A 24,113-nucleotide genomic window follows, 5' to 3' on the forward strand; every position below is an offset into this window, starting at 1 on the left:
CATGAAATTTTTTTCAAATTTTTTCCAAAGTATGAGAAATGCAATTATCTTGTTCACGTTTCAATACTCTTATTATATAATAAAAAAAAGTCATGTAAACTTTTACTAGGGTAGGAGAAATATGAACTTTCCACGTTAAAATTTTTCACGTCTAGTACATATTTTGTATGAACTTCTTAATTAGTTATTTGCATTCCACACTTTATTTGAAACATTATGAACTATCAATTGTAAAAAATTATTGAAGTTTAGGTCTGAAAAGAGGGGGGGCAAAAGGCTTAAGTTTTTCACTTTGTCATGTTGCAGAACTAAAAGTATGCAACTTGCAAGAAAACTAATTATATATTTGAAATCAGCATAAAAAGTTCTATAATCAACTCAAGTTTCATTGCTCTAGGATGAATATTAAAGAAAAAGTGTCTTCGAGTAGCATCTCCCCTTAAGGACGAAGGAATGTACACACTAAGGCAACTGCGCAGCTTTCACTGCTGTTTGCAAGAGAGTGAAACAAATTTCATTAAAAATGTGGCCAGGAATTGTACCTCTGGCTAGACTGATGAGACTGGAAAAATTTTTTACAAAAGATAGGCTAAGCAGTAATGAGACTGACACAACCAACATGATTATTAAGGGAATATTCAAAAGGTGCTTTTCACAGGTGTTTCACTGCTATGTAAATGCCAAACAGAAAGCAAGCTAAAAGGAAAGTCAGTCTTTTATTATTTTTTTGAGATAAAGACTGCACTAAGATAAGCAGGTTAACTACCCATTGTAACTTGAAAGAACATGAGCTTGGGTATGTGGTATTCCATTCTAACACCTATAGCGCACAAAAGGAACAACACACAGAGGTAGCACTGTGCCCGCATCGTAGCTCTGTGTGTTGTTCCTTTTGTGTGCTATCGGTGTTAAGATGGAATGCCAGTTGTACTTTTTCTAGTCAGATAATATGTCAGGAGGAATATACAAAGGAAAAGCCAATAGATGGTATTAACAGGTTAGCCCCAAGTACGGCAAGCTGCTTGAGTGGATTGGATTGAAATGCAGTAACTTGAGCAACGTTGGATTACAGCAGCGAAGAACATTCGTCAACTAAGTAATCTTCTATGCCACCCACGTCATTGGAGATCCCCATTACTTCAAAGCTGTTAATAATTACTTCGAATTTGTCAGTTGAAATATGCTTTATTACTTAGAATACATTGATGGGAATTTCTGTTATTCGATCTTTGTTCTCAGTTTAATTCTTTTTCCCCAATTTCGGGCTTCCAAGCTTGGGATGTGACACTGGCATGAGTCCATCTGGTAGTTTTTTTATAGCTGAGTTGCTTGCAAATATGTGCAAAATTTCTGATTAAAAAAGAATTAATTTTAGGTGCTGTTTATACTAAGAAAGCATCAAATTTTGGCCAGTATTTTAAAATAATTGGTGCTTTGAAATACGTAGTACTGAAATATTTTTAATTGAATGACAGGCTTATAGATCAAAGTTTCTCCGATGTTTATCAGTCTGAAAAATGCATTAATGAGGCTCATTCTAATGAGGTGTCACAGCGGCCAAATTAATGGAAGTTTAATGTGCACAGAAGCATAGGGTAACTACTTCTTAACGTTACTGTGCCAGTGGATTATCTACAGCAGCACTTGCAGCTCTACGTTCAATTAAAAAGGGTAAACACTGTACAAAGCTTCGGGAAATGACACACACAGTATATTCGTAGGCATGCGTAAAGGTATATATACAAATCACCTCGCAAGTATACAAGCTGGGTTAACATCCCATGTTTTCCAATTTTTCAGCCATGCTGAGGGCAAATCAACGAAATTTCATGATTCACGCACCACCCAGTTCTATAAGATCTTCTAAATAAAGGCGATAAATTAATTAGCACTCCTGCAACTGGTGCCAGCACAGTACAAAAATAGTTTTTCAAGCTGTATAAGAAGCCCTTGCTAGCAAAACACGATCAGTAAAGGAATAAACCTTTTTAAATTAAAATAATGCCTGTCCAGCATCTTTGCACTAACACAGTTTGTGATGTCGCAAACCAAGTACATAATGCACTCCTGCAGTCCCGACAAGTGCCTGATGGCACACACTGGACTGCACTTGCAAAACTAAACTTTCTAGCTCACAGATAGGCAAGAGGGCAAATTTTGCAAGCCACAGCAAAATGATGCCAGGTTCCAATATTTCCCTCGCTCAAATTACAGAAGATCGGCCAGAGTTCTTTAACCATACGACTGTAAAACTCCCCAGGCTCCACGTATCGGAATCCAAACACGGCATTTTGTCAGAATCACAGAGGTCTGCCGATTTTCATGACACCTGCTGGCAAAGGTACAAACTAATAAGTCGTATTCTCTTGTATTTTGCATTGCCGAAGACTGCATGCTTGATAAAGCGAGCAGTGGGTTAACGTTTGCGGCTTACATTTTACACATGGTAGTGTGGCCACAGAACTCTTCGAGCTTTCTAGTGTTTGCCTGATCTCGCCACGGTAACTCATGCAACGAAAGTGAAGACTGCAACGATGGTGCCTTATCTGTAGCTGCACGCAGGTGGCACACGATTTTGCTAACCTCTGTAAATTCGTCTATAGGCATGTCCAAACTTTGGAATGGAGTTTCACAAACTAGTATGATTAAAGAACTCTGAAGTGGGCAGTGGCATTGATAGGTGGGACACATTAGATGTGTGAAAGATGTGAAGTAAATAGAAAAAATAATTCAGAAGTCTTGTTGACTGCAAAGATGAGAGATAAGGTAAAGAGAGAGCAAGGCATGTTACTCATGCAATTCCATAAGGAGACCACATATTCAAGTGATAATGATGACAGTGTGTACAAAAAGGTCACATGTGGCTAAACAGAGAGGAGGAGGTAATTCAGCAAAGCAGAAGCAAGAGCAAGCAATCGACAAAAAGGCACGAATGAAGAGAGAGAATCTCTCTCACAATCACATAATCTTACACTGCAAGCTGCCTCCAAAAAGAATGGGCACTGTCGGCATTTACACAATACAATGTGGCCACATGGTGGCCCCAGTGGCTGAAGGTAGCTGAAGTGACTTATCTGTGCCACTGCAGACGGGGTAGCATATCCCAGCCGAAAAGGGAAGCCATGGCTTCGCTGCAATGACTCCAATTGTAGCCTTGGGGGGCTGACTTCTCTGTGGACCACTACTTGCATTGCTAGTCGGTGGGTTCACAGGAACTGTTACCTTTCTTTCTGACGCTGAGTTGAGAACTTGAACCTTGTACAGAGAAACAAAAACGTGGAAGACAGAGGAAGGCATGATGAAACATGTACATCAGCATGGCAGCTTTAGTGATAATCCTGCTAATTATAAACCTGGCACCACAGCCCAAGAGCGTTTTTTAGTACAACAGCTACATTTCCATTGTATGTTAGTTAGCGAAGTGCAACCACGAATATGAATGCGTACCAGACTTGAAACAAGTATAGATGCATACTGTTCGTCATTACTCATAGTAGGTACTGCATTTGTGAAAGTCGAGAAGTAATGGAAGAGCTTTGCACGTGCAGGTCAACAATTACATTCTCACCACCTGCATCTGCAAGGCAAAAGGATTCTGCAGAACAAAAGCGGCGAAATAGGGGGGGTGGGGTGGAGGTGCAAGTGTTCCCATGCTACTTCAATCCTGAAACTTCTGCAAAACCACTGGCCAACGAAAAAGAGAATCTTTTCTTCAGAAAAAAAAAAAAAGCCCTCATAAGGTTTTTGGAAGTCACCATGTATTAGGCATGGTAACATCACATCAAACTTTTAACTCACTGTGGCACTGACTCCTTCTTGGTAACTGCCTGTGTGGCTTCCTCCGGTAGCCGACTTGGGTCAGAAAGGATATTTGTAGATTTGCTAAGATGCTTCAATGAATCCAGGACACCTAGTGAAATAAAGATAGAGGTACTCAAATATATGAAATATCAAATACAGCGTGACTGACCGAAAGCATTTCGACGCAGCTTTTGGGCTGGATAAATTCTTTGGAGCAGCAAAGCAGCCTTTCGGAGCAGTTACCAGTCCCACATTTGCAAACGCAAATATTTTAAGTTTCTAATATGGAGTGCATACATGTACTGCTCACTGTAATTAATGCGATCAAGTAAAATCCTGCCATCTACAAACTTGCATTGTGCATATATAAAGGGGGCTACACCTATGAACGCAGACCAGGAAGGGAAAACATACAATAAGGACTAACGGAGAACATTTGTACGTCCTGACCAGACTGTACTACGGTCGTCTTCCTGTTCCCTCAAATGCACCTCTGTTCGTGAGCCATTACTCACGGATGACATAGGCTTCGGCTCCTGGCAGTGGCGAGCGATACTCGCTCTATATCCTGGCATGGTAAGTGACCTTCCTTAACTCTGCAACATGTTCCATTTGCATGCCACATTGACTGTGTATTGGGACTAGCAGGCGCACTGTATAAAAAGTGCAATAAACATCCTTTTCTTTGTTTGCACTAATGTGTGTTGAGCCCTTTAGTTCCTAGAGTGCAAGGGACCCACCTTCCCACACATGGAAAAACTTGAGAGATAACGCAGCCGTGTAGTAAGCATAACTTACCTGGCCTTAGAGCCCTGAGTGAACAGTATTGTTCCACCCAAACGAGCACTGTTTTGCACATTTCATCAAACCCGGCCTTTGAGACAGTCTGGTTGTACGACTCCAACAGGGGCTCCAAAAGAAGGCTGAACTGTGCATGGCAGTTTTTGAGTCATGGAAGGGTGACAAACAGATGAGAGGAGCTAGCCTACAAAAATTGCACTTTCAATAAAGGCATATGTGCTGCCTTGCACACTCACCAACAACTTTTTAAACTACACTCAAACCTCGATATAACGAACACGGATATAACGAATTATTGGTTATAACGGATGCAGTGTTACAAACAAACGTTTATAGCTAATTTTTGGATATAACAAACTTATTTTCGTGTCACACGCGACTTTTTATAATGAGGTTTGAGTGTACAACCATCAATTTCTATTTGGTACTGTGAAAGAGACACACAAAGCATGCGAGGCATAATAATATATGCACTTATACCGAAGGATACAATCCAAAACTTCCAATTCTGAAGTGTCCTGGTCCGCACATATTCTTCGAAGCTTTCTTTTAGATGATTCGTTCGTTGGCACGGCAATGGAACACCTGTTGCGGGGAGCTGGTTCTGGTACAAGCTGCCATGTGATAAAACGATAAGCAATAACAAAATTAGCCTGCGTGTATGTGCCTTTATATTAGTGAGAATGTGTGGTGTTTTTTTTTCAAAAAGAGCCAAATGCAGAAACCGAAACTGTGCTAAATTTCGCGGGAGCGTAAAGCGCACCTAAGTATCTTTAACTTCAAAAGCAGTTGGAATCAAAATAGGACCATTCCTGATTGTACCGTGAACTCAAAAAGGTAGTTTCTAGAGCTGTGCAAATAGCAAAATTTTGGGTGCGAAGCGAATTCGAATATTAAAGTGTGAGTGTGAATCGAATCGAACATTTTTCGAATATTTCTCGAATATTTCTAGAATATTTTTCGAATACTTCGAAGCGAAATTGCAGAAAAAAAGTTAGAGAGGATTCATAAGCATATTCTTATGAGATAACAATATGAAAGTGTTTCTTTTTGCTAGGTTGATGAAGGACTGGCAGGGTGGTGTTTCATAGTTGTTTTATCAAGAATGAGGCAATGTAGAGGCCGAATTGTATTTATGTAGATGATTTGGTGCAACCAAAGTGTTACCGACAACACTTTACACGTGATAGGCAAAGATGCCATTTCCTCAGCCTCTCCTCCTCTTTCAACTTCTGTGGAACCCCAACTGATGTGGCGGACAAGGGTGTGCTCCCTTCATGTCCGGAGTTCCAAATCTGCCTCATAGACGTCGATATACAAGAACATCTGAAATTTTGGATGCTAAAAAACTTTGGCACCCGATTTTTCGGACTTCCTCCCAAAATTTCAGGCCCAAAACATGTCAATATATCACAAATATGTCATTCAGCATTAATTGAGCAATTGAGCAACGACCTTGCCACATCTTTCATCTCCATGTTGGAACCAGCGTTTTCTTCAATTAATACATTTGCGACCGTAGCGGAGCGTAAAAGGCAGCTTTGCCGCAATACGGGGGTGTGATGAGGTGAAGCATATTGAAAATCTAGGGACCACTTCCAATCTGACGACTGTCTTGGCAAAGTTCGATCGTAACTGAGCTTGAAACGCAGCTTTGCCGCAATACCGGGGTGCAATGAGGTGAAGCATGCTGAAAATCTAGGGACCACTTCCAATCTGACGTTGCCCGTGTCTGGGCAATGTTCGACCGAAACGGAGCTTGAAAGGCAGCTTTGCCGCAATACGAGACTGTAATGAGGTGAAGCATCTTGAAAATCTGAAGGGGTCACTTTTAATTGGATGTTGACTGTATTTGTTTTTGGGAAGTTCGAATAGTTCGAATAGTAAAATTCCAGTGCGAATCGAATCGAATAGCAAACACTATTCGAAAAATATTCGAAATTTCGAATATTCGCACACCCCTAGTAGTTTCTAATCAAAAATGAGCCAAGTGCTGGATCTGTTTGAATCAAACTGAGCCACATTCCTTAAACAAGCGCTGCGTCAATCGTAACCAAAACAACCAACATGGTGTCATTTAATCTGTTTCATTGGTGTCCTTGTTGCTTTGCCATCGTGTTTATGTTCTACAATTAGTTTTTCTAGGGCGAGTTGGCACTTACTGAAGGACATGATGTTGTAGGGCAGAACTCGAATATAGTAAAGAGTAAGAGCTCGACTTTCCTACTTCTTTTTGCCTCTTGGTGTTTCTTTTCAAGTTTAGCGCCACAGTGTCATGTCCTTCTTTCGCTCCAAGACGGTATATTGGAAATAAAATATATATAAAATGAAGATATTGGGCACCGATCTATTCCTTGAAGAAGAAGAAGTGATCTGAAATGGCACGGCATAAAACGAGCTCAGAAGAGCTGAAGCACTTTTCCAGGCCTTCAATAGATGCCAAGAGCAAGAAAACGCTGCTGACAATCCAGAGTAGTGCGCCTTTTGCCAGGAACGACCACTAGCTCTTCAAGTCTTGTCATCACCATTATGTGCATGCCACGGAGGACGGCACCGACGGAGGCACAAGGATGGTGTTCATTTTATCGCAAAATATTGCTATACCGTACATTCGAATCGTTTTAGACTTATTTTGCAAGCTAATTCAAGCCCAAATGAAATGTTCCACTCTATAAGAGCCAAATACAGTAAAAGCTCGTTAATTCGACTCTCGTTAATTCGGAAAATCGGTTAATTCGGACACGTCATCTGGTCCCTGTAAATATACGCATCACTCTATGAGACTGGGCGCTCGTTATTTCGGACAGATTTGACCGCAAATCAGATAATTCGGCGACTTTCGGGCCGCTGGCAAGGCTCGAAAACGAAAAAGGAACAATTCGGAACAAAAGTGAAGCTCAAACGCAGCATCGCCATGGACATCAATTATCGACTTGGCTTGGATTGAGACTGGTTGAACGCCTTTTTTTCGCATGTGGGTTTTGTTGCTTTGTTCCCGGGCAGGGTTCTATTTGGTGTCGCAGAAGTCTGTTGCCAGACTCGGGGGTCAATGTTGCCAGACTGCCGCCAGATTTGGCGGATAAATTTGCCCCTGCGGTTTCAGCTTTCCCGTACGGCTTCTGTGTCATCCGCGGTGCATTTCGAAAGTGCCTGTGCGACATCGGCCGTTTTAATGAGCGGAACGAACGGACCCCACGTGTTGCAGAAGTCGGGACGCGTTTTTTCGCTGCGTGCGCCGTACAATTAAGATATCTGACTCGAAGTAGGGAATCCACGCGCAACGACTCGTTTGAGTCCACGTACGCGTAGGGGAACCTGAATTAATCGCCGAAGCCCGGACACGCGTGTGCGCCGTGTTGCAATACATCGGACTCGTGTCCCCGAAGTACAGATTATCTCCGTAGCTGTGCGTGCTGTGTTGACCATGCCCAACGACGCTCACACTTCCGATCGCATCGCTCGACGAGTATGAAACATACATACCACGGCTGGAGAATTGATGCACGTCGCATATATCAGTGCTAGCTACGCCCGTAGGCTGCTTTATCGCCGCTGCTGGACGACACTGCTAGGTCTGAGCTGGTGGTGGGAGGCGCGCGACTCGTGGAACTGTAAATGGGGGGCCCTACATGGAAGAGGGGCTCCACCCACAATAACCACAAACAACCAAAATTCCAATTAATGCATGTTTATTTTCTCCGGGCTTGAAAGAGCGCTATCAAAAAGTAACAAAAGTGAATGAAAACAAAGCAAAAAAAAAAAAACGCACACAGCAGGTTGATCAATCTGCATTTGCCGCACTCTTCAAAGGGGATACCGGCGTGCGATGGCCTCGATGAGCCGAAGGAACTTGTCCTTCACGTTGGGACGTGCGTTCACGGACCTCCACCACAGCCAGGCGAGGTGAGAACGCATCAGAGCGGGAGTCGTTTTGTTGCCGTTGCGAACAAGTCGTCGTTTTGCTTTCTGCCACTCGCTTTCGATGTGTTGCGTGTTGGCGCCTGTTGCAGGGTCGATGAAGTTGACGCTGTGGTTCACGGTGTGCCAGTCGAGGTTTAGCGGCGTCCCATTGGCATTCACGAGGCCGGGTATGCACCGGTATGCGGCCCACTCGTCACTGAACACCGTCGTGCCGGGAAGAACGTTCTTTGCGATCAGAGGACCAAGGGTGGCCGCGTCTCTTTTGTCGACCTCGAACAGCCTTGGCTCCTTCGTGGACACGCACAGCATGCCGAAAATCCACGGGCCCTTGTCTGACACACCACCGTGGTTGTTGCGGCGCCTGGGGGGAACCAATCAGAAGATTGGTTCCCCCCAGTCAGAAGGCGGTCGCCAGTCAGAAGGCGGCCTCGGTTCGCCTTGCGTCGTCCCCTCATCAGGCACTCGTCTATTCGGACCACCTGTCCTACTCCTCCCATCGGCGGCTGTTCGAGAAGCTCTGCGAGAGTCACTTCTCTGACATAATTTCTCCAGTCGGTCCGCGTGGTGTTACTCATCTTGTACTCCTTCTCTATGAGTTCCTTCGTGTTCCTCGACGAGAACCCTTTAATCATTGCGTAGGTCAGCCATATCACCCCTCTTCGAGCGATTTTTACGTTCGGACGTCCAAGTACGTCTCGACAAGCAAAAAAGGAGCCTTGCCCCTGCCCCCTGCCTACCGTGCAGGGCGTCCGTCCCGCGGAGCTGAGACAGCTGCTTTTTGCACCGATTGCACTTGAAGCTCGGCCTGATCCCTTTCTTGCATCGGCGATTGTAAGTGACGACTTCTCCGTCGCATCCTGGCTCGCCTGGATTAAAGCCGAGGTCCTTGCATATCCCCCAGTACTCGCAAGCCGATGGCCACCCTTGTAGTGTTCCGGTTGCCTGGGGTCGAGCAGATGGCGTCGGCACCAGTCCAAATTCACGAAGAAAGGCCTCTTCTGCGGCAGGGTATCTGATGATGTCGGCGATCTCGAGAATGCTGGGGTCCATACGTGGCGTGACCATGACGAACCGCTTCCTGACTGGGGACAATGTTGATTGCATTGCTAACGTTACGGCATTTTATAAGGCTCGCTATGTGAAAGGCGGGGGATGGCGGCCGAGACAGAACACACCAAATAAGGGCATTTCGATGGGTGAATTGACCAAATATGAGCATTTCGACGCGCGTTCCGTCGACGCGTACTTCGGGGACACGAGTCCGATGTATTGCAACACGGCGCACACGCGTGTCCGGGCTTCGGCGATTAATTCAGTTTCCCCTACGCGTACGTGGACTCAAACGAGTCGTTGCGCGTGGATTCCCTACTTCAAGACAGATATCTTAATTGTACGGCGCACGCAGCGAAAAAACGCGTCCCGACTTCTGCAACACGCGGGGTCCGTTCGTTCCGCTCATTAAAACAGCCGATGTCGCACAGGCACTTTCGAAATGCACCGCGGATGACACAGAAGCCGTACGGGAAAGCTGAAACCGCAGGGGCAAATTTATCCGCCAAATCTGGCGGCAGTCTGGCAACATTGACCCCCCGAGTCTGGCAACAGACTTCTGCGACACCAAATAGAACCCTGCCTGTTCCCGTTGGTGTGCTGCATCGTTGATCGCCGATTTATCGAGGAACGTTTCAGTACGGCTCCTTTAGCTTGATCGTTGCTGGTGCTTTTGTGCTGACTTCTCGTGCGACCGCACTCTCCGCCGATGGCAACGCCGGCGAAGCGGCCCAAGTACGAGGCCAAGGACGTCACCACCAAAGTAGAAATTTTGCGTGCTCTGAATAACGGGCTCTCCCGACAAGAAGTGATGAAGAGTGATGAAAGGGGATCCTTCAATCGGCGGCAAGAAGCAAGGAACGAGTAACCGTACTTTTATCCGCCAACGTGACGGGAACAGAGCGCTTGCCGCTTCTCGTTATCGGAAAGGTTCAAAAGCCACGCTGCTTTAAGAACATCAACAATCTTCCCGTGGATTACCGTGCCAACCGAAAAGCGTGGATGACGGGTGAAACTTTTGCGGTACTGCAGACATCATGCGAGCTGCTGAGCACCTTGAAGGGCTCAGAAAAATTGTGTCCGCGCGAATTTCTGCTCGAAAACAGACAAGCATCCGCGATTACTTTGTTAAGTAAAGGTATGTTGAAAAAACTCGTGCATTTATTGTGTTTATTTCGACCATTCGATAATTCGGATATTCGGTTAATTCGGACATTTTTTCCGGTCCCTAGAAATCCGAATTAACGAGCTTTTACTGTACAAAGTTTACTCTTGAATACCGACGATAGTGGGCTGTATAGATTTCAGCCGCAATATAGATTTGAGGTATTTAGGGGACAGGGACACAATGGCAAAAAATTGTTGGAGCAGGCCCGACCATATTGGCAGTAGCAAAAAAGTGCGTTTTTCTCGGTTTCAGTTAAGGCACATTTGGCTCTTTCAGAAAAAAAAAAATGCCACATGTGGAATTAACTGATTTTCGAAAGCTCTCAAGATTTAGGAATGGTAAAGCTACAGACAAAAGTGCACATGCATCCTTTAAAGGCCAACTGTTACGAAATATTGGACACTATAAAAAGCACATTTTCAGATAGCATAGATATATTGATAGTTATTCCAAAACAGTGCACAAACGGGACATGAAAGATACCACACTACACAGGCGCTGTGTTCACATGGAGTTGCCTCCATGTGAAATTTTATCAGTGCATGTGTCACGAAAAGTTAGCAAAAATGAACGATTCTAATACTGACATACACACATACACACACACAGATTATCACTCACCGAAAGCAATGTATAACCAGTTATGCAAGTTAGCAATGGTTGCTTCAATAGCATATGGTAGTACTTACTGATAACCAAATTTAGCCAAAGAGAAGTATTACAAGTGGTCTTTAACAATCTTTGGAAGGTAATAAATGATCCTGTCTAGTAAACATGCTAAGGATGGGAGCTTGCTAACTTCAGCAGAAAAAGTTTGTTAACAAAACATGAAATTTCAAGAAAAAAAATTTTCATTTTATGTTGTGCAAATGAGTAATTCAACCTGATCCCTCACGTAAGTGAGGAAGCATTGATTATATATACTGTATATATCACAGCTAAACAAAGAAATTATGACATACACCTACCTGATTTCCTGGTTGAAGGACTCTATCTGCTTCTTCAACCTGTCTGCTTCTTCCTGCTGCTGCTGACGCTCATTTTTTAACGTTCGGATGTACTCCCCAGCTGCGTTTTAAAGTGCACACAAACAGTTGCTTACTGTACACAGAGTTTTAGGGCCAACATAAAAGAATTTGCAGCAATAACGTGTCTCCAATTATTACATCAGGGTGCTAAGACAAATGATTTGTTTTGATTAACATTTATTAAAGATATCATCATAATGTCAAGACCATATATATACAGATGATGGTGTCATTTTTATGGTGCTAGGGCCATGCATGAAAAAAGAGCACCATCAGATATATTGAACTCGAAGGGTAACGCGAAATAGTTTGATATACTACAGTTATTATTAATTAGAAACACAAAAGATACATATCTGAAGTTTATCTAAAAACTCCATACAGCCTTTAGAGATCGTTTAGAGAAGGAATTAACCAATTTGTACCTCTGAGGCCGCATCCGAAAGCTTACTTATTCGATTTTCATCTGCGCCTTTTTGTATAACGTGCATATCAGGCAGGTTCTACAATACTGTCATTAAATAAATGTCTCATTAACTAAGTTCTGCCAATTGTTTAATTAATTAAAAGTTTCAATGTAGATACTGCCAATGTTGATTTGAAGGCAGTAAGTGCTTAGGAGTCTGTTTGCTCAAAGGAATTCTGAATGAATGCTTTATTGATAAGGTTTAGCATACCAAAACACCAATTTGAAAATGTTCATTCCCAAAACTGGCGGTAAGATATCCTGATGTTTCACAAATTTTTCTCCTCCAGTACTCAAGTGCTCAAAAGCAGAACAATGATGCATGAAATGCAAGTGCATCTCTCTGTGAACAGCTACTTCAACACTTGCGAAATTCTCAGGATTCCGACTAATGTGATGTGTATGTTGAGTACTGAGTGTATTCAGTCGTGCAACAGTAGCACCTCTGCTGAAGTGAATAAATTAATTAATTGAGGAGCTTGTTGGTGGCCGTAGCAAAATTTCTCGTTGGTCTGTCAATAATGTGAACTTGGCCAATGTACAACTAATTGCATCTCAAAATCCATGTTTTGTTAATTGGAAACATTCATTACTAAAGCATCATGTAGTGCAAAGCAACCGAACTGTAGTTACCTTGTTGCAGCATCTGTGCTTTGCTGACCTTTGAGTCTGGGTTCTGGCTCAGAGATGGCAGCAGATGCCGCAAGGATTCAAAGCCATTCTGGAATGAGCATATTGTGTTTGAAACCCACGTCACAAATCACAAATACACCAAGATTTCTTTTTACGTGCCAAACGCGTTGCTTTGTTTGCTTGCAGCCACATCATTAGAGAGATTTAGGATTAAGTACCAAGGCCTTACGTTCATCTGGTGTGTGTAAGCATGTCATAGATGTTTTAGAATAGCATTTGTCCTCAGTAAAACCAAACACAAGTGAATAGCACTTGCACCTTCACGAGATCAATGCAAAGCATGCTTCCATATGTGGAATCCTTGGAGCATGGTTTTATATGTGATGATCTACGCGTGCAAATAATGTAATTCACAAAAATACAGAGATTCTAGATTTCGTGAGCCTTACTTTGATATTGAAGCGTCGCTTCTGCTCCGCATTGATGTGGCACACCCTTCGGTGCTCCTTGTACTGAAAGCGCTCCTCATCTGACTTGGGCCTAAATGGCTTTGCTGGGCTTGATGAAACTGAGCCTGCCTGTGAGCAAACGTAAAATTAAGTTTAAAAAGCCACCTTTTATACCACTGAACTTGTTGCATTAGGAGTTCTATGATGATCTAAAACACGCAATCTTTCCTAGTACTTCCTCACCCCCGTATTCAGAAACGCGCCTTCACTTGAAATTGATTTGCTACCACCTCAAGACAACGCAAAAGCGTTTCAGAAATCCTCCTTCACTGAAAGAGCGTCCATGCGGCGAGCTTTGCTCCATCAAATTGGCTTGAAAACCAAGTCTGCATGCAAGCAGTCTTGAATCGGTCTTCAAAGCTGAAGCATAGCGGCGTGCGAGAGAGATGCAGCCTATCACCGCAGATGCAGCCTCACAAAGACGCTATGAGCGTTTCAGTTTGCATGCAAAACCTGTGATGGCACATTAGGAGACGCACACTTCTTGATGAGTGTGCCGAGGCCATGGTTAAGCGACGAAGGAAACCAAATGGAGCTGTATCGTGACATGAAACTTACGCCGTAGCAACGGCGAATTGCCGGAACTAATCGCGGAGGCCACGTTCCACGATACTGTTTCTGGAAGGAAACAGCATGAGTGCTGCTGCCGTTTTTGCCGTCTGAAATGACGTAGCCAACATGACGTTCATGTATGATTCTCATGCATTTATTTATTTTTTTTTGGCTGCGTTGCTACGGATTGGCTTTGTTGTAGTGCCTATTTACGGATGCTGGATTACCACATTTTGTGTTTCTATATCCTAAATGGCCGAACCACAGCATTTCATAGGTTTCGTCGTTAGCTTTACTTTTTTCTAGGCTTGTGCGAATATTCGAACGAATGATACAGTATTCGAATTCGCTTCAATTCGAATTTAAATTATTGAAAATTTCGAAGTATTCGAAATGAACGAATAGGTGTATATTAGTCCGCTTATAAACCCCTGTAAAGGTGGTTTCACTGCAGTGCAGGGGTGTTATACCGTGAATACACCTTTCCAGAGAAAATCCGCACTGCCGCGAAGCCCCACGTTAAGGTTAAATGAACACATTACTCTCACATCGATTCATCATTTTTTAAGTTTAAAAACTTGTTATACCCGCTTATATGCTCCAAGTATAGTATATTTTAAAACGTAACATATTTTGCAGGTTATCATTTGCATTCTACCGAAAGCCAAATCCTGCTACTATTCAAAGTTGCTTACACTTCCTTTGAACCAAAAAGAATGACATCTGCACATGCCTTGTTACAATTAAAAAAAAAAAAAAAACGTTGTGCTGATTGGTTGGGTCATGACAGATATGCTTGTTTTTCTTTATAATGTGTGATATATAGTATTCAAATTTGATTCGAAATTATTCGACCAAAATCACTATTCGCTTCGAACCTAAAATTTACTATTCGCACAAGCCTACTTTTTTCTAAAAGAAGAAGAAAGACATTGTGTTCGAGTTAGCATCATAATCACGAATCCAGTTGTGTCGCATCATGAGCAAGCGCTGACTTGACAAAGGAAGGCACTCAGAGCATCTATGAAATGCAATGGCCGTCTTGAGGAGCTTGAAGTCACACACTGTATTGGGGCTGACTTGACCAAGTCAAGTCATGGCTTTAAGTTAAGGCATGTTTCTGATTACGGGGGTTAGGAATGGTTACTTTTAAGGTTAGCAGGCCCCTGACATATTGAAACAACGGGCTTTATACAATTCTGTCAATGTTGTGCAGTTATAAGTTGAAGCACTTGTGCAATGAATGCCATTTTGCCGGTTTAAGATGTAACAACAAGTGAGCTGGACAGTATGACAATTTCATGCCAAGAGCATAAGATGGAAGAAACAAGCACCCATAACATTATTTGCAGCACCTTAAAGCCTAACTATAATAAAATTCACTTAGTTTTGTTAGCTACTTGAAGTTCTACCTGTTCTAAAGTGCCTAAGAATTCACAGATAATTATGCAATATTTTTCTAGATTATTTTTTACAAAAGACTCACAGGGACATCTGCAGTCTTGGCTTGCGGCCCAACTGCTGGAACAGCTGGAATGCCAAGTGGTGATTTTCGTTAGGCAGTAATAAGAAGACCAAAAACAAACCCACACAAAAAAGGGAGGCAGTCTGGCCTTGGTTTACTCATGCCGAACGCTTAAGTCACTTTTGCAGCAGTACACTCGTTCTTTGAAAAAGCGTACTAATATAGGGAAGGGACTACCAGCCGTCACGGACACCGCACATTTTGCCCCTTAATTACACATGCGTGCTCGCGCCGTATAATAATGAGTACCAGTATGATTACCGACGTCTAAACACTTTACTGGCAATCATTCAGAGCTGTCTGTGCTGCTGCCCTAAGAAACAATAAATATTACAACACAAGTTGATACGTTGCCCCGAGTCACATTTATGACACCTTTGGATAGTTCAAACGAAATCACGGGATCCCCTCAAGTTTGAATTATCGAGAGCCTTACATGTCAATGGCGTAAATGCACAATAATCTGACCTTGCGAAGATGTGCAACACATGAAAACATGCTATGCACTTGTGATGCCCCATCAATATCCGACCCACACTTGCTGTACATCACAGAAACCTGACATTTGAATAGAAATGATTAAGCTTGCACCGTGAGCACAGAACTATTCACATATGCAGGTCATTCTTGTTCACTCACTTGGATTGAGCTGTTTTGAAGGAATTATGGGCATGGATGATGACATGATGGATGCTGAGCCAACAATAAGGTTACGCTGCAAGTTGTTTGTACTTGAGATCTGAAAAGAAAAGAAAAAAAAAAAAGAAAAGAAGAACAGATGACAAGCCAAGATTATCGAAATGTCGCTGCTTACATTTTCAGCACAAGGTAAAAGGTTGTCAACTGCATTTTCGTATGCAAAAAAAGCCACCTGAGTTGAAGTAACCACACATATGACTTTGGTCGACTCAATACAGGTCATTCCCAGGCCATAAATGTCTTTGGCACTGCCAGAATCAAAGAAACAATTCTCCTTGTGTGTGGTCAGGCACAAAGATAATGTAAGCACTTTATGCCACTTCTGGCCTTGTCTGCATAGCGTTCATGAGCGATGACTACAAGCAAGGCACCGGGCACACCCCACTTTAATATCTAGTTTCGGCAGTCACTGTACATAATGACAAATGCATGTATTTATGACTTACACTGCATGCTGTGAAACACAGAAAAAAAAAAAAAAGATCGCTACTGTTCAGCCTTGTAGGGTTCACCCGAGTCCCAAGGCCCAGCTTACTGGTCCCGTCAAGCCCTAGACTCCCCATTTCGGCTTTCTTTGCCACGCAATGTCACCATGATAGTCCTCTAGCACATCTCACAGCAGAAGTTCTCACAGCCTTAAGGTTTCTGCTTTTCACAAGTCACAATGTCCTTTTCAACAGCACCTGAAACTACTCAACTTCAACCATGAATGTAGTAATGGTGACTGTGCGTGCAGTGGCTTGTTCGACCACTGCCACATAAAACAGAAGTACACATAAGGAGTGCCACTATTCTACCATCATGCATGGAAACTCACCTGAGAGAGTGTGACTGGAGAGATGACAAACGTCTGTGGCTGTGCAACTGTTGCGGGTAGTGATGGTGCCACAGAGTTGATGATGGTGACTGTGGGAGGACTGGGGGCTCCCCCAGTGCTGTTTGCTGTGGGGCTCCCACCCGCCGCCTGAGCTTCCCACGAAAAGCCATTGCCTGTGCGCAAAGACAGGACCAGAGGTCAACTTTTAAACACAACTGCAAAAGTTAGGACAAAACCCTAATTTAAGTTACCTCTGCAGTTGGTAATGTATTATTATTATTTTCAGAAACTGTTGCGACATTGTGTCATCATAGCCTTCTTTATATAGACTGCACTAGTCCAATGTACTACCCAATGAAGTAGATTTTCAACATAAGCACCATCATCATCATTATAATACTAATAATAATTGTTGGAGTTTTACGTCCCAAAACTACAATACAATCGAGCCCGACTATATCGAACCTGTTTATATCAAATTATCCCGTATATCGAACAATTTCTAAACACGGTAAATTTACATTGAGAATATATAGCAAAAGTTACTGTTACATCGAACAAAAATAGCAACGACAACCGATATATCAAACTCCATGTGCCTCAAAAGTGCCCCAGCAAGTTGGCTTTCCCTCGCGGTGGTGGGGAAAACTGCCGGCGCCACCCTAGAAAAAGTGGTTTAGACCCGGTTGGGCACGGGCGAACACCCCCCTGCAAGAAATGATCCTGGCCCGCTCGCAGCGCTTACAGCCAATCAGAGGCCGTCGTGCTTTCTCCGAGGTACAGAGGCGGTAGAAGTGAGCGCCATTTTTTCTTTCTTTATGCTTGTGTGCCTGCTGCTGCCTGTTTTCCTCGAGTCCTCATTCAGCGTGGTCCGTGCTGGTGGTGTCGCCTGTTGGTGCTCTGTGAACCTTCGTGTGGCAGGGAGCTTAAGATCGACTTGCTCGGAGCTCTTTCTATGTTGAGTAGATCGTGGGCAGATGTCACGAAGGAGACGATCCAGAACTGCTTTAGGCGTGCCGGCTTCCGCATGCCTGGTGATGACACCCCAAATTCCGATGACAGCACTGAAAACACCGCAGGTGTTTCTGCCGAAGTTTGGAGCGAGCTGGCAGAGTTCCCGGGAGCTATCGACGGATCGACATTCGACGAGTTCGTCAGTGCGGACGATGATGTCGCCATCATGGGTGAGCTACAAGATGAGGACTACGTTGCAGACGTTGTGCCGACCACGAGCCAAAGCGACAACAATAAGGAAATTGACGATGGCCCATTGCCTACATCCTCCGAAGTGATTAGTGCACTTGCGTTGGTCCGGCGCTATTGCGTGAATGTGGAAGGTTGCAGCCTCAGCTGCTCCGACTCGTTGGACAACGTGGAGGCGTGTGTGCTGTCGCAGGCAGCGAAGTCGTTGACACAGAAGAAAATCCAGGACTATTTTGTTCCAAAGTAGGGCACGCAAGTAAGCCACCATATTAATAAAGTACTTTTCTTATTGTTATGTGCCTTTGTGTCAAAATCCTATAGCGGGCTTATATCGAATTATGCCATATATCGAACTAATAAACGTTTTTTGGTGAGTTCGATATACCCGGGTTCGACTATATAATTATGAGGAACCTCATAGTGGACGGCTTCGGAAATTTCAGCCACCTGGGGTTCTTTAACATGCACCTAAATCTAAGTACATGGGCCTCAAGCATTTTTGCCTCCATTGAAAATGCCGTGGCCGTGGCTGGGATTCGATCCCGTGACTTTCGGGTCAGCAGCCGAGCACCATAACCTTAGACCACCATGGCGGATAGATTTTCAACAAGTGTGCCACTTGTTGCGATTGAGTGGAGAGATTAAGTGAATATTCAATGCTTCTCCAAAGCAACCCAGTCGTAATGCAAGGCTTACCTGATGTTAACAGCTGAGTGAGAACAGCACTTTGCTGCAAGGGTGGAGATATTGAGTTGGATGGCATGGATCCTGGCAATGAGGACACCGAGAGGTTGGGTGTCAAGATCTGTGGTGGTGAGTTGACTTGGGGTAGCTGATTTAGAGACAAAGCCTGCTTTGCAACCGGGGCAGCAGCCGACGCAGTGGACATTTTGGAGTTGCTCTGCGGTGTAGACATGCTGCGAGACCTGGTCCGGCTCTTTGGCTGCTAGAGGGAAAAAACAAAATGCATGTTTAGACTCTGAACAATCGGTTGTGTGATTAAATTCATGCCTTCACCAAATATTTTCGGCTTCTTATTGAGGCGAATAACAACCTTGCAGACCTTTCTTACTAGATTATTAAAATAGATTGTAATGAACATCGATTAGGTAACTGAGGCAAAGGTATTACTTGAATGAAAGAAAATCTGTAGTGTAATACAGATGACATTTGTTACAACAGACTAATAATCAGTACGCAAAGTCTGCTCATATATTTTTTATATTTCTTTTTCAGCACAGCCCCAGTAAAATACCCTCAGCAACTTCACAGTGCCCGTCTGCAAATGACCATTATCAATGCACATGATTGATGCTACAAATGGAAGTCTTCGTTTGTTGGGCTGTTCAATGTGTGTGCATAACAGAGAGAACAATGTTCATGCCAATGATCCTGTAGTGCATATTATAAACAACCTTGCCTCCCTACACATTCTTCCTTTTGATAACTGATAAACTTCCTGCAGACAACTACTGTGCTCTCTAGCATATATCGCAGCATGGCAAAATGTACAGGCATCAGCTCACAAGAGAAAGAACACAGGTTTCCCCACTAATACTACTAACCATCATCATCCTGACCTCAATGCAAAAGGGATGGTGGAAAACTGGCAACAGAGGGCGCAATGTTTGCCGAAGACCACGCACACGTGCATTTAATTCGTTGAGCAGCACGCATCGCATAAGAGATGTATAAACCATAACTATTCCAGCCTTTATCTAATGACTAGGCTTGTGCGAATAGTAAATTTTAGGTTCGAAGCGAATAGTGATTTTGGTCGAATAATTTCGAATCGAATTCGAGTAGTATATATCACATATTACAAAGAAAAATGAGCATATCTGTCATGACCCAACCAACCTGCACAACGTTTTTTTTTTTAATTGTAACAAGGCATGTGCAAATGTCATTCTTTTTGGTTCAAAGGAAGTGGAAGCAACTTTGAATAATAGCAGGATTTGGCTTTCGGTAGAATGCAAGCGATAACCAGTGAAATATGTTATGTTTTAAAATTTACTATGCTTACAGCATATAAGCTGGTATAACAAGCTTTTAAACTTAAAAGATAATGAATCGATGTGAGGGTAATGTGTTCATTTAACCTTAAAGTGGGGCTTCGCGGCAGTGCGGATTTTCTCTGGAAAGGTGTATTCACGGTATAACACCCTTGCACTGCAGTGAAACCACCTTTACAGGGGGATTATAAGCGGACTAATATACACCTATTTGTTCATTTCGAATACTTTGAAGTTTTCAATAATTTAAATTCGAATCGAAGCGAATTCGAATACTGTATTATTCGTTCGAATATTCGAAGTGCTCGAATATTTGCACAAGCCTACTAATGACGTTGCGTTGCCATAAAACTGCAGTTTTCACCATGCACTCAGACGGTCAGCATAGTACCCACCGTAGCAACCTTTGGCATGGCGAAGTTGATGTTCTTGCCCGCAGCAGGGACTGTATTATCAGCTGGCATGAAACCACTTGCCATCGGACGCACGAGGTTGCTGCTGCTGCTGTACTGGCCTTCAACGGTCTCCATTGTTTCTTGCGATGCAGGATACAATGGCCGCTTGGCTGTGGCACCCCCATGCACAACCTTGTCACCTGCGTGGTGCTCAGCGACCAGCCTGGCACCTTGCCGCAGGCCATTCATGCTAGCATGCGGCACAACAGATGCCGGCAGTCGAGGGAATGCTTGCAGATCTGTTGGAGTTGGCTGAAATGTACTGATGGGAGGGCGTGGCATAAGCTTCGGTGGAGGTCGCACCGACTGTTTGGGCACGTACTGTGGTACTTCGGCTCCAAAAGGTAAGGTTGCTAATGGTGGCCTGGGAGCAATTGCCAGGGGAAGCTGAAAAGAGTGGGAGAAAAAAGGGTTTTAATATCACTGAAAAGCACAAAGAAATAACATGAATAGATAGTGCAGTACTATGCATAGCAATACTGATGAAAATCATTGTTCAGAGTAGCAAGAGTTTGGGAACATGTCTAAAATTGCGCAAATGATCTGTGCTTTATTTGTCCAAAAATGAGACTTGGACCCAGTGAAAAATGAAAGTAAACGTGGAGAGGATGGCGAGAGGGTGAGGAGGAAAGCAGAGCGCTGCACAAGACTACGAGAGCTTATTGCCACCACTGCCAAGGGACTCGCGAAATGAAAACACGCGTACAGCTGCAGTCAAATTTCGAATTAGGGAGTATCGCAATCGTCGGTAATTTTTTTCCTGTCTTTCTCCACATGGACTGCATAACGAGCCACCACAAACAAGACCCAGTTCTTGCCTGTGCCGTCTGTTGGGCTGTGAATCCTGGGGGGACTACTTGTGACTGCTGTGGTGGTGGCGGTGCTGCAGCAGCTGCCTGTTCCACAGTTAGAATCATAGGGGCTGCCGGTGCTTGCCTCAGGAATTCGTATTCACCCAACGCGGCGGCTGGTGGCGAAGGCTGCTGCTGCTGTTGCTGCTGCTGTGCGGCCGATGCTAGGAGTCCTTCGATGCTGCCCACTGCTGTTGCTGACTGCTGAGGTGACAGTGCAGGAGCAAAGGGAGCAGCCTGGCCCTGCAACTGCTGCATCTGCGGTGACTGCTGTGCTGCCTGTGGCTGTACACCTGGAGGTGGAGGTGGCTGCTGCAGCTGACGATTGGCTACAACAGGCTGCTGTCGGGACGTAGCTCCGTACACAGAGGAAGGCCGCTGCTGCTGCATTCCAAATGGCTGTAAATGAAAACACAATAAAAGACACAACACATTTTATCATTTAATGATGTTGTTGGGTCTAGTTCTTGCATTACACACTTAAAGAATGAAAGAAAGAAAAATAAAGAACCCTATCTGAGAAAAATTCCAAAAACAAAAAGATATTTCAGTTAACTTTTAAGTTTGTGGAAGGTATAGTACCTGGCTGGCTGCTGTTTGGCTAGAAATTCATGTATGCTAAGGGTAGTATAAAAAGAAAATGTTGAAGCACATCGATCAGGGGCGTAGCCAGAAATTTTTTCAGGGGCGGGGGGGTCAACCATACTTTATGTATGTTCGTGCGTGCGTTTGTGTGCGTGTATATATACGCAAGCAAAACTGAAAAATTTCAGGGGGGGGGGACGTTTGAACCCTCCCCCCCCCTGGCTACGGCCCTGAAGCACATTATGTAACAGTAAACCTACTGATTACACTGCCTTTCAGTGAAAGGAGGTGTGCAAAGCAGCAATTTTATGGAAACTCTGCTGACACGAAATATCTGTTTGAATTTGTAACATATAAATGCTCTCATGACAACTATATTGGTTTGCTGAAATTGCAAGACAATTACAAGATGAGCCGTAGTTACACGCACAGCTCATATACACTTGTTCTGTGGGGTACCTGGCAGCGAGGCCTCGACAGCACTGCCGAGAGCTTTTCAATGAACACAGAAATCTTAGGAAAATGGTGTGTGGGAGAAAGCACTGGTTTTGCTCAGCATATTGGATGTCTCATGCTTCCTATGGCATCCTATATTCAAGTGCCCTTAATTTGGTGAAGGCACCTGTGCATTCCCTTGAATTCCCTTGACCTCATAACAAAATCATTTAAAACAAGCTATTGTATATTAGTGAATTTTAACAATATTTCCAGATACTATAGAAACCCATGCACTTAAGTTTTCGTTTCGGTGGAGTTCACAAGAGACAAGCATACGCAAATAACTTAAAAGCGACAAGCAGAGTGAAGGAGCTCTGGCTTTCAAACGATTTTATTTACATGAATAACTAAATATGTACAAAAAAAAAGGTAACAGAGAAAAACTGCTGTATTAAACACTATTTCCAAGCACATTATTATAAGTGACTCAATGCTCAATGAGAAATTCAAATTGATGCTAATAAACGTCTTTATAAGAACAAGGATTCTGCCCTCGTAGTGAATGATACAAGTATAGTGAAACAAATTGTGGGGTCTCGAGATGAGCCACGCTCATGGAACACACGGACACAGTACATACCATCGAGCAAACGAACACGTGGACATTTATTAACTGCTTTACATCACGGCGAGCTTGCCAGCCGAATCTAATAAATAGCTGGTAACATGACAAAAAACTAGCAGTTGTTCCGTGTACGAATACAACCGATGAGTGAAGCTCCTTAGAAATGGGACGCAAACGACTAGGCACCTGATCTCGCTGCTGGCTTTCATGAAGGCGGTAGGGTGGGGAGCGGGTGCGGAGAGCGTCTGCTGCGCTCGGTGGCGGGAACGACTCAGCGAGTGAGAGTGCGACGCGCGCAGCGCGGGGAGAGAGGTGGGAGAGGGGTGCGAACAGTGATGCGGCGGGGACCTTCGAGAGCGGCAACGATACACCGCGCGCAGCGTTTCACTGTTTTTTTGCACCGGCGCCGGGTGGGGAGACCGTCTGCTACTATCTTCGACAAAGTGCCCATAGTGCGCTAGAATGATGGTTGTCATTTCACAATCCATGATAAAGGTGGTGAAAATGAAGACGACCATTATAACCAGTTGTGCACAGAGCTTATTTCTTTCAACCTTGAATTTCTGGTGCGCTAGAACCAAACCACTCAAGGCCTAAACATTTCCTCTTAAATCACTTGCCACTACAACCTAAAGCGATGCTTAACAGAAGGGAGCTTCGACGGCACGGAGGAGTGCGGACCTAAGGAGCATCGCTCCTAATAATCCAATATAGTGACAATACACTCCATAGAGAACATAACACACACAACAAAACACATACAATGTACCGTGAATGCGCCGTCGCCGATGTCTGACACACCATGAGGGACCATGACCCTCCCGCCAGCCACCGGACCCCTCCCGCCAGCCAACCGTTGCCGACTACGCCAAACCCCAAAAAGAGCAAAAGACATCTTTCCCAAGTGCCCGGATAACCTCGCTCCCACCAAGTGGCGCTACTGGTGCCACCGCGCGACCACAGCGCCATCT

At 44.0% G+C, this 24,113-nt stretch overlaps 1 protein-coding gene across 2 annotated transcripts in view; it reads right to left on the reverse strand.

Annotated features, from left to right (window-relative positions):
- Positions 1–281: 281 nt before the first annotated feature.
- The window catches only part of LOC119389509 (MLX-interacting protein), a 37,377-nt gene continuing 13,545 nt past the window's right edge, over positions 282–24,113 (reverse strand). Inside the window, exons 8-20 of one of the 2 annotated variants that reach the window (XM_037656803.2) lie at positions 21,462–21,893; positions 20,584–21,030; positions 18,870–19,119; positions 16,971–17,143; positions 16,094–16,193; positions 15,416–15,459; positions 13,318–13,446; positions 12,869–12,956; positions 11,710–11,809; positions 5,093–5,216; positions 4,600–4,729; positions 3,799–3,910; positions 282–3,255 (exon numbers count right to left, since the gene is read on the reverse strand). In XM_037656803.2, coding sequence (XP_037512731.1) covers positions 3,219–3,255; positions 3,799–3,910; positions 4,600–4,729; positions 5,093–5,216; positions 11,710–11,809; positions 12,869–12,956; positions 13,318–13,446; positions 15,416–15,459; positions 16,094–16,193; positions 16,971–17,143; positions 18,870–19,119; positions 20,584–21,030; positions 21,462–21,893 — 2,166 coding nt within the window. In that variant the 3' untranslated portion in view covers positions 282–3,218. The remainder of the gene's footprint in view (positions 3,256–3,798; positions 3,911–4,599; positions 4,730–5,092; positions 5,217–11,709; positions 11,810–12,868; positions 12,957–13,317; positions 13,447–15,415; positions 15,460–16,093; positions 16,194–16,970; positions 17,144–18,869; positions 19,120–20,583; positions 21,031–21,461; positions 21,894–24,113) is intronic. The other variant, XM_037656804.2, reaches the window with a different exon arrangement.

Source organism: Rhipicephalus sanguineus, chromosome 4 (assembly GCF_013339695.2).
Source record: "Rhipicephalus sanguineus isolate Rsan-2018 chromosome 4, BIME_Rsan_1.4, whole genome shotgun sequence".
NCBI lineage: Eukaryota > Metazoa > Arthropoda > Arachnida > Ixodida > Ixodidae > Rhipicephalus > Rhipicephalus sanguineus.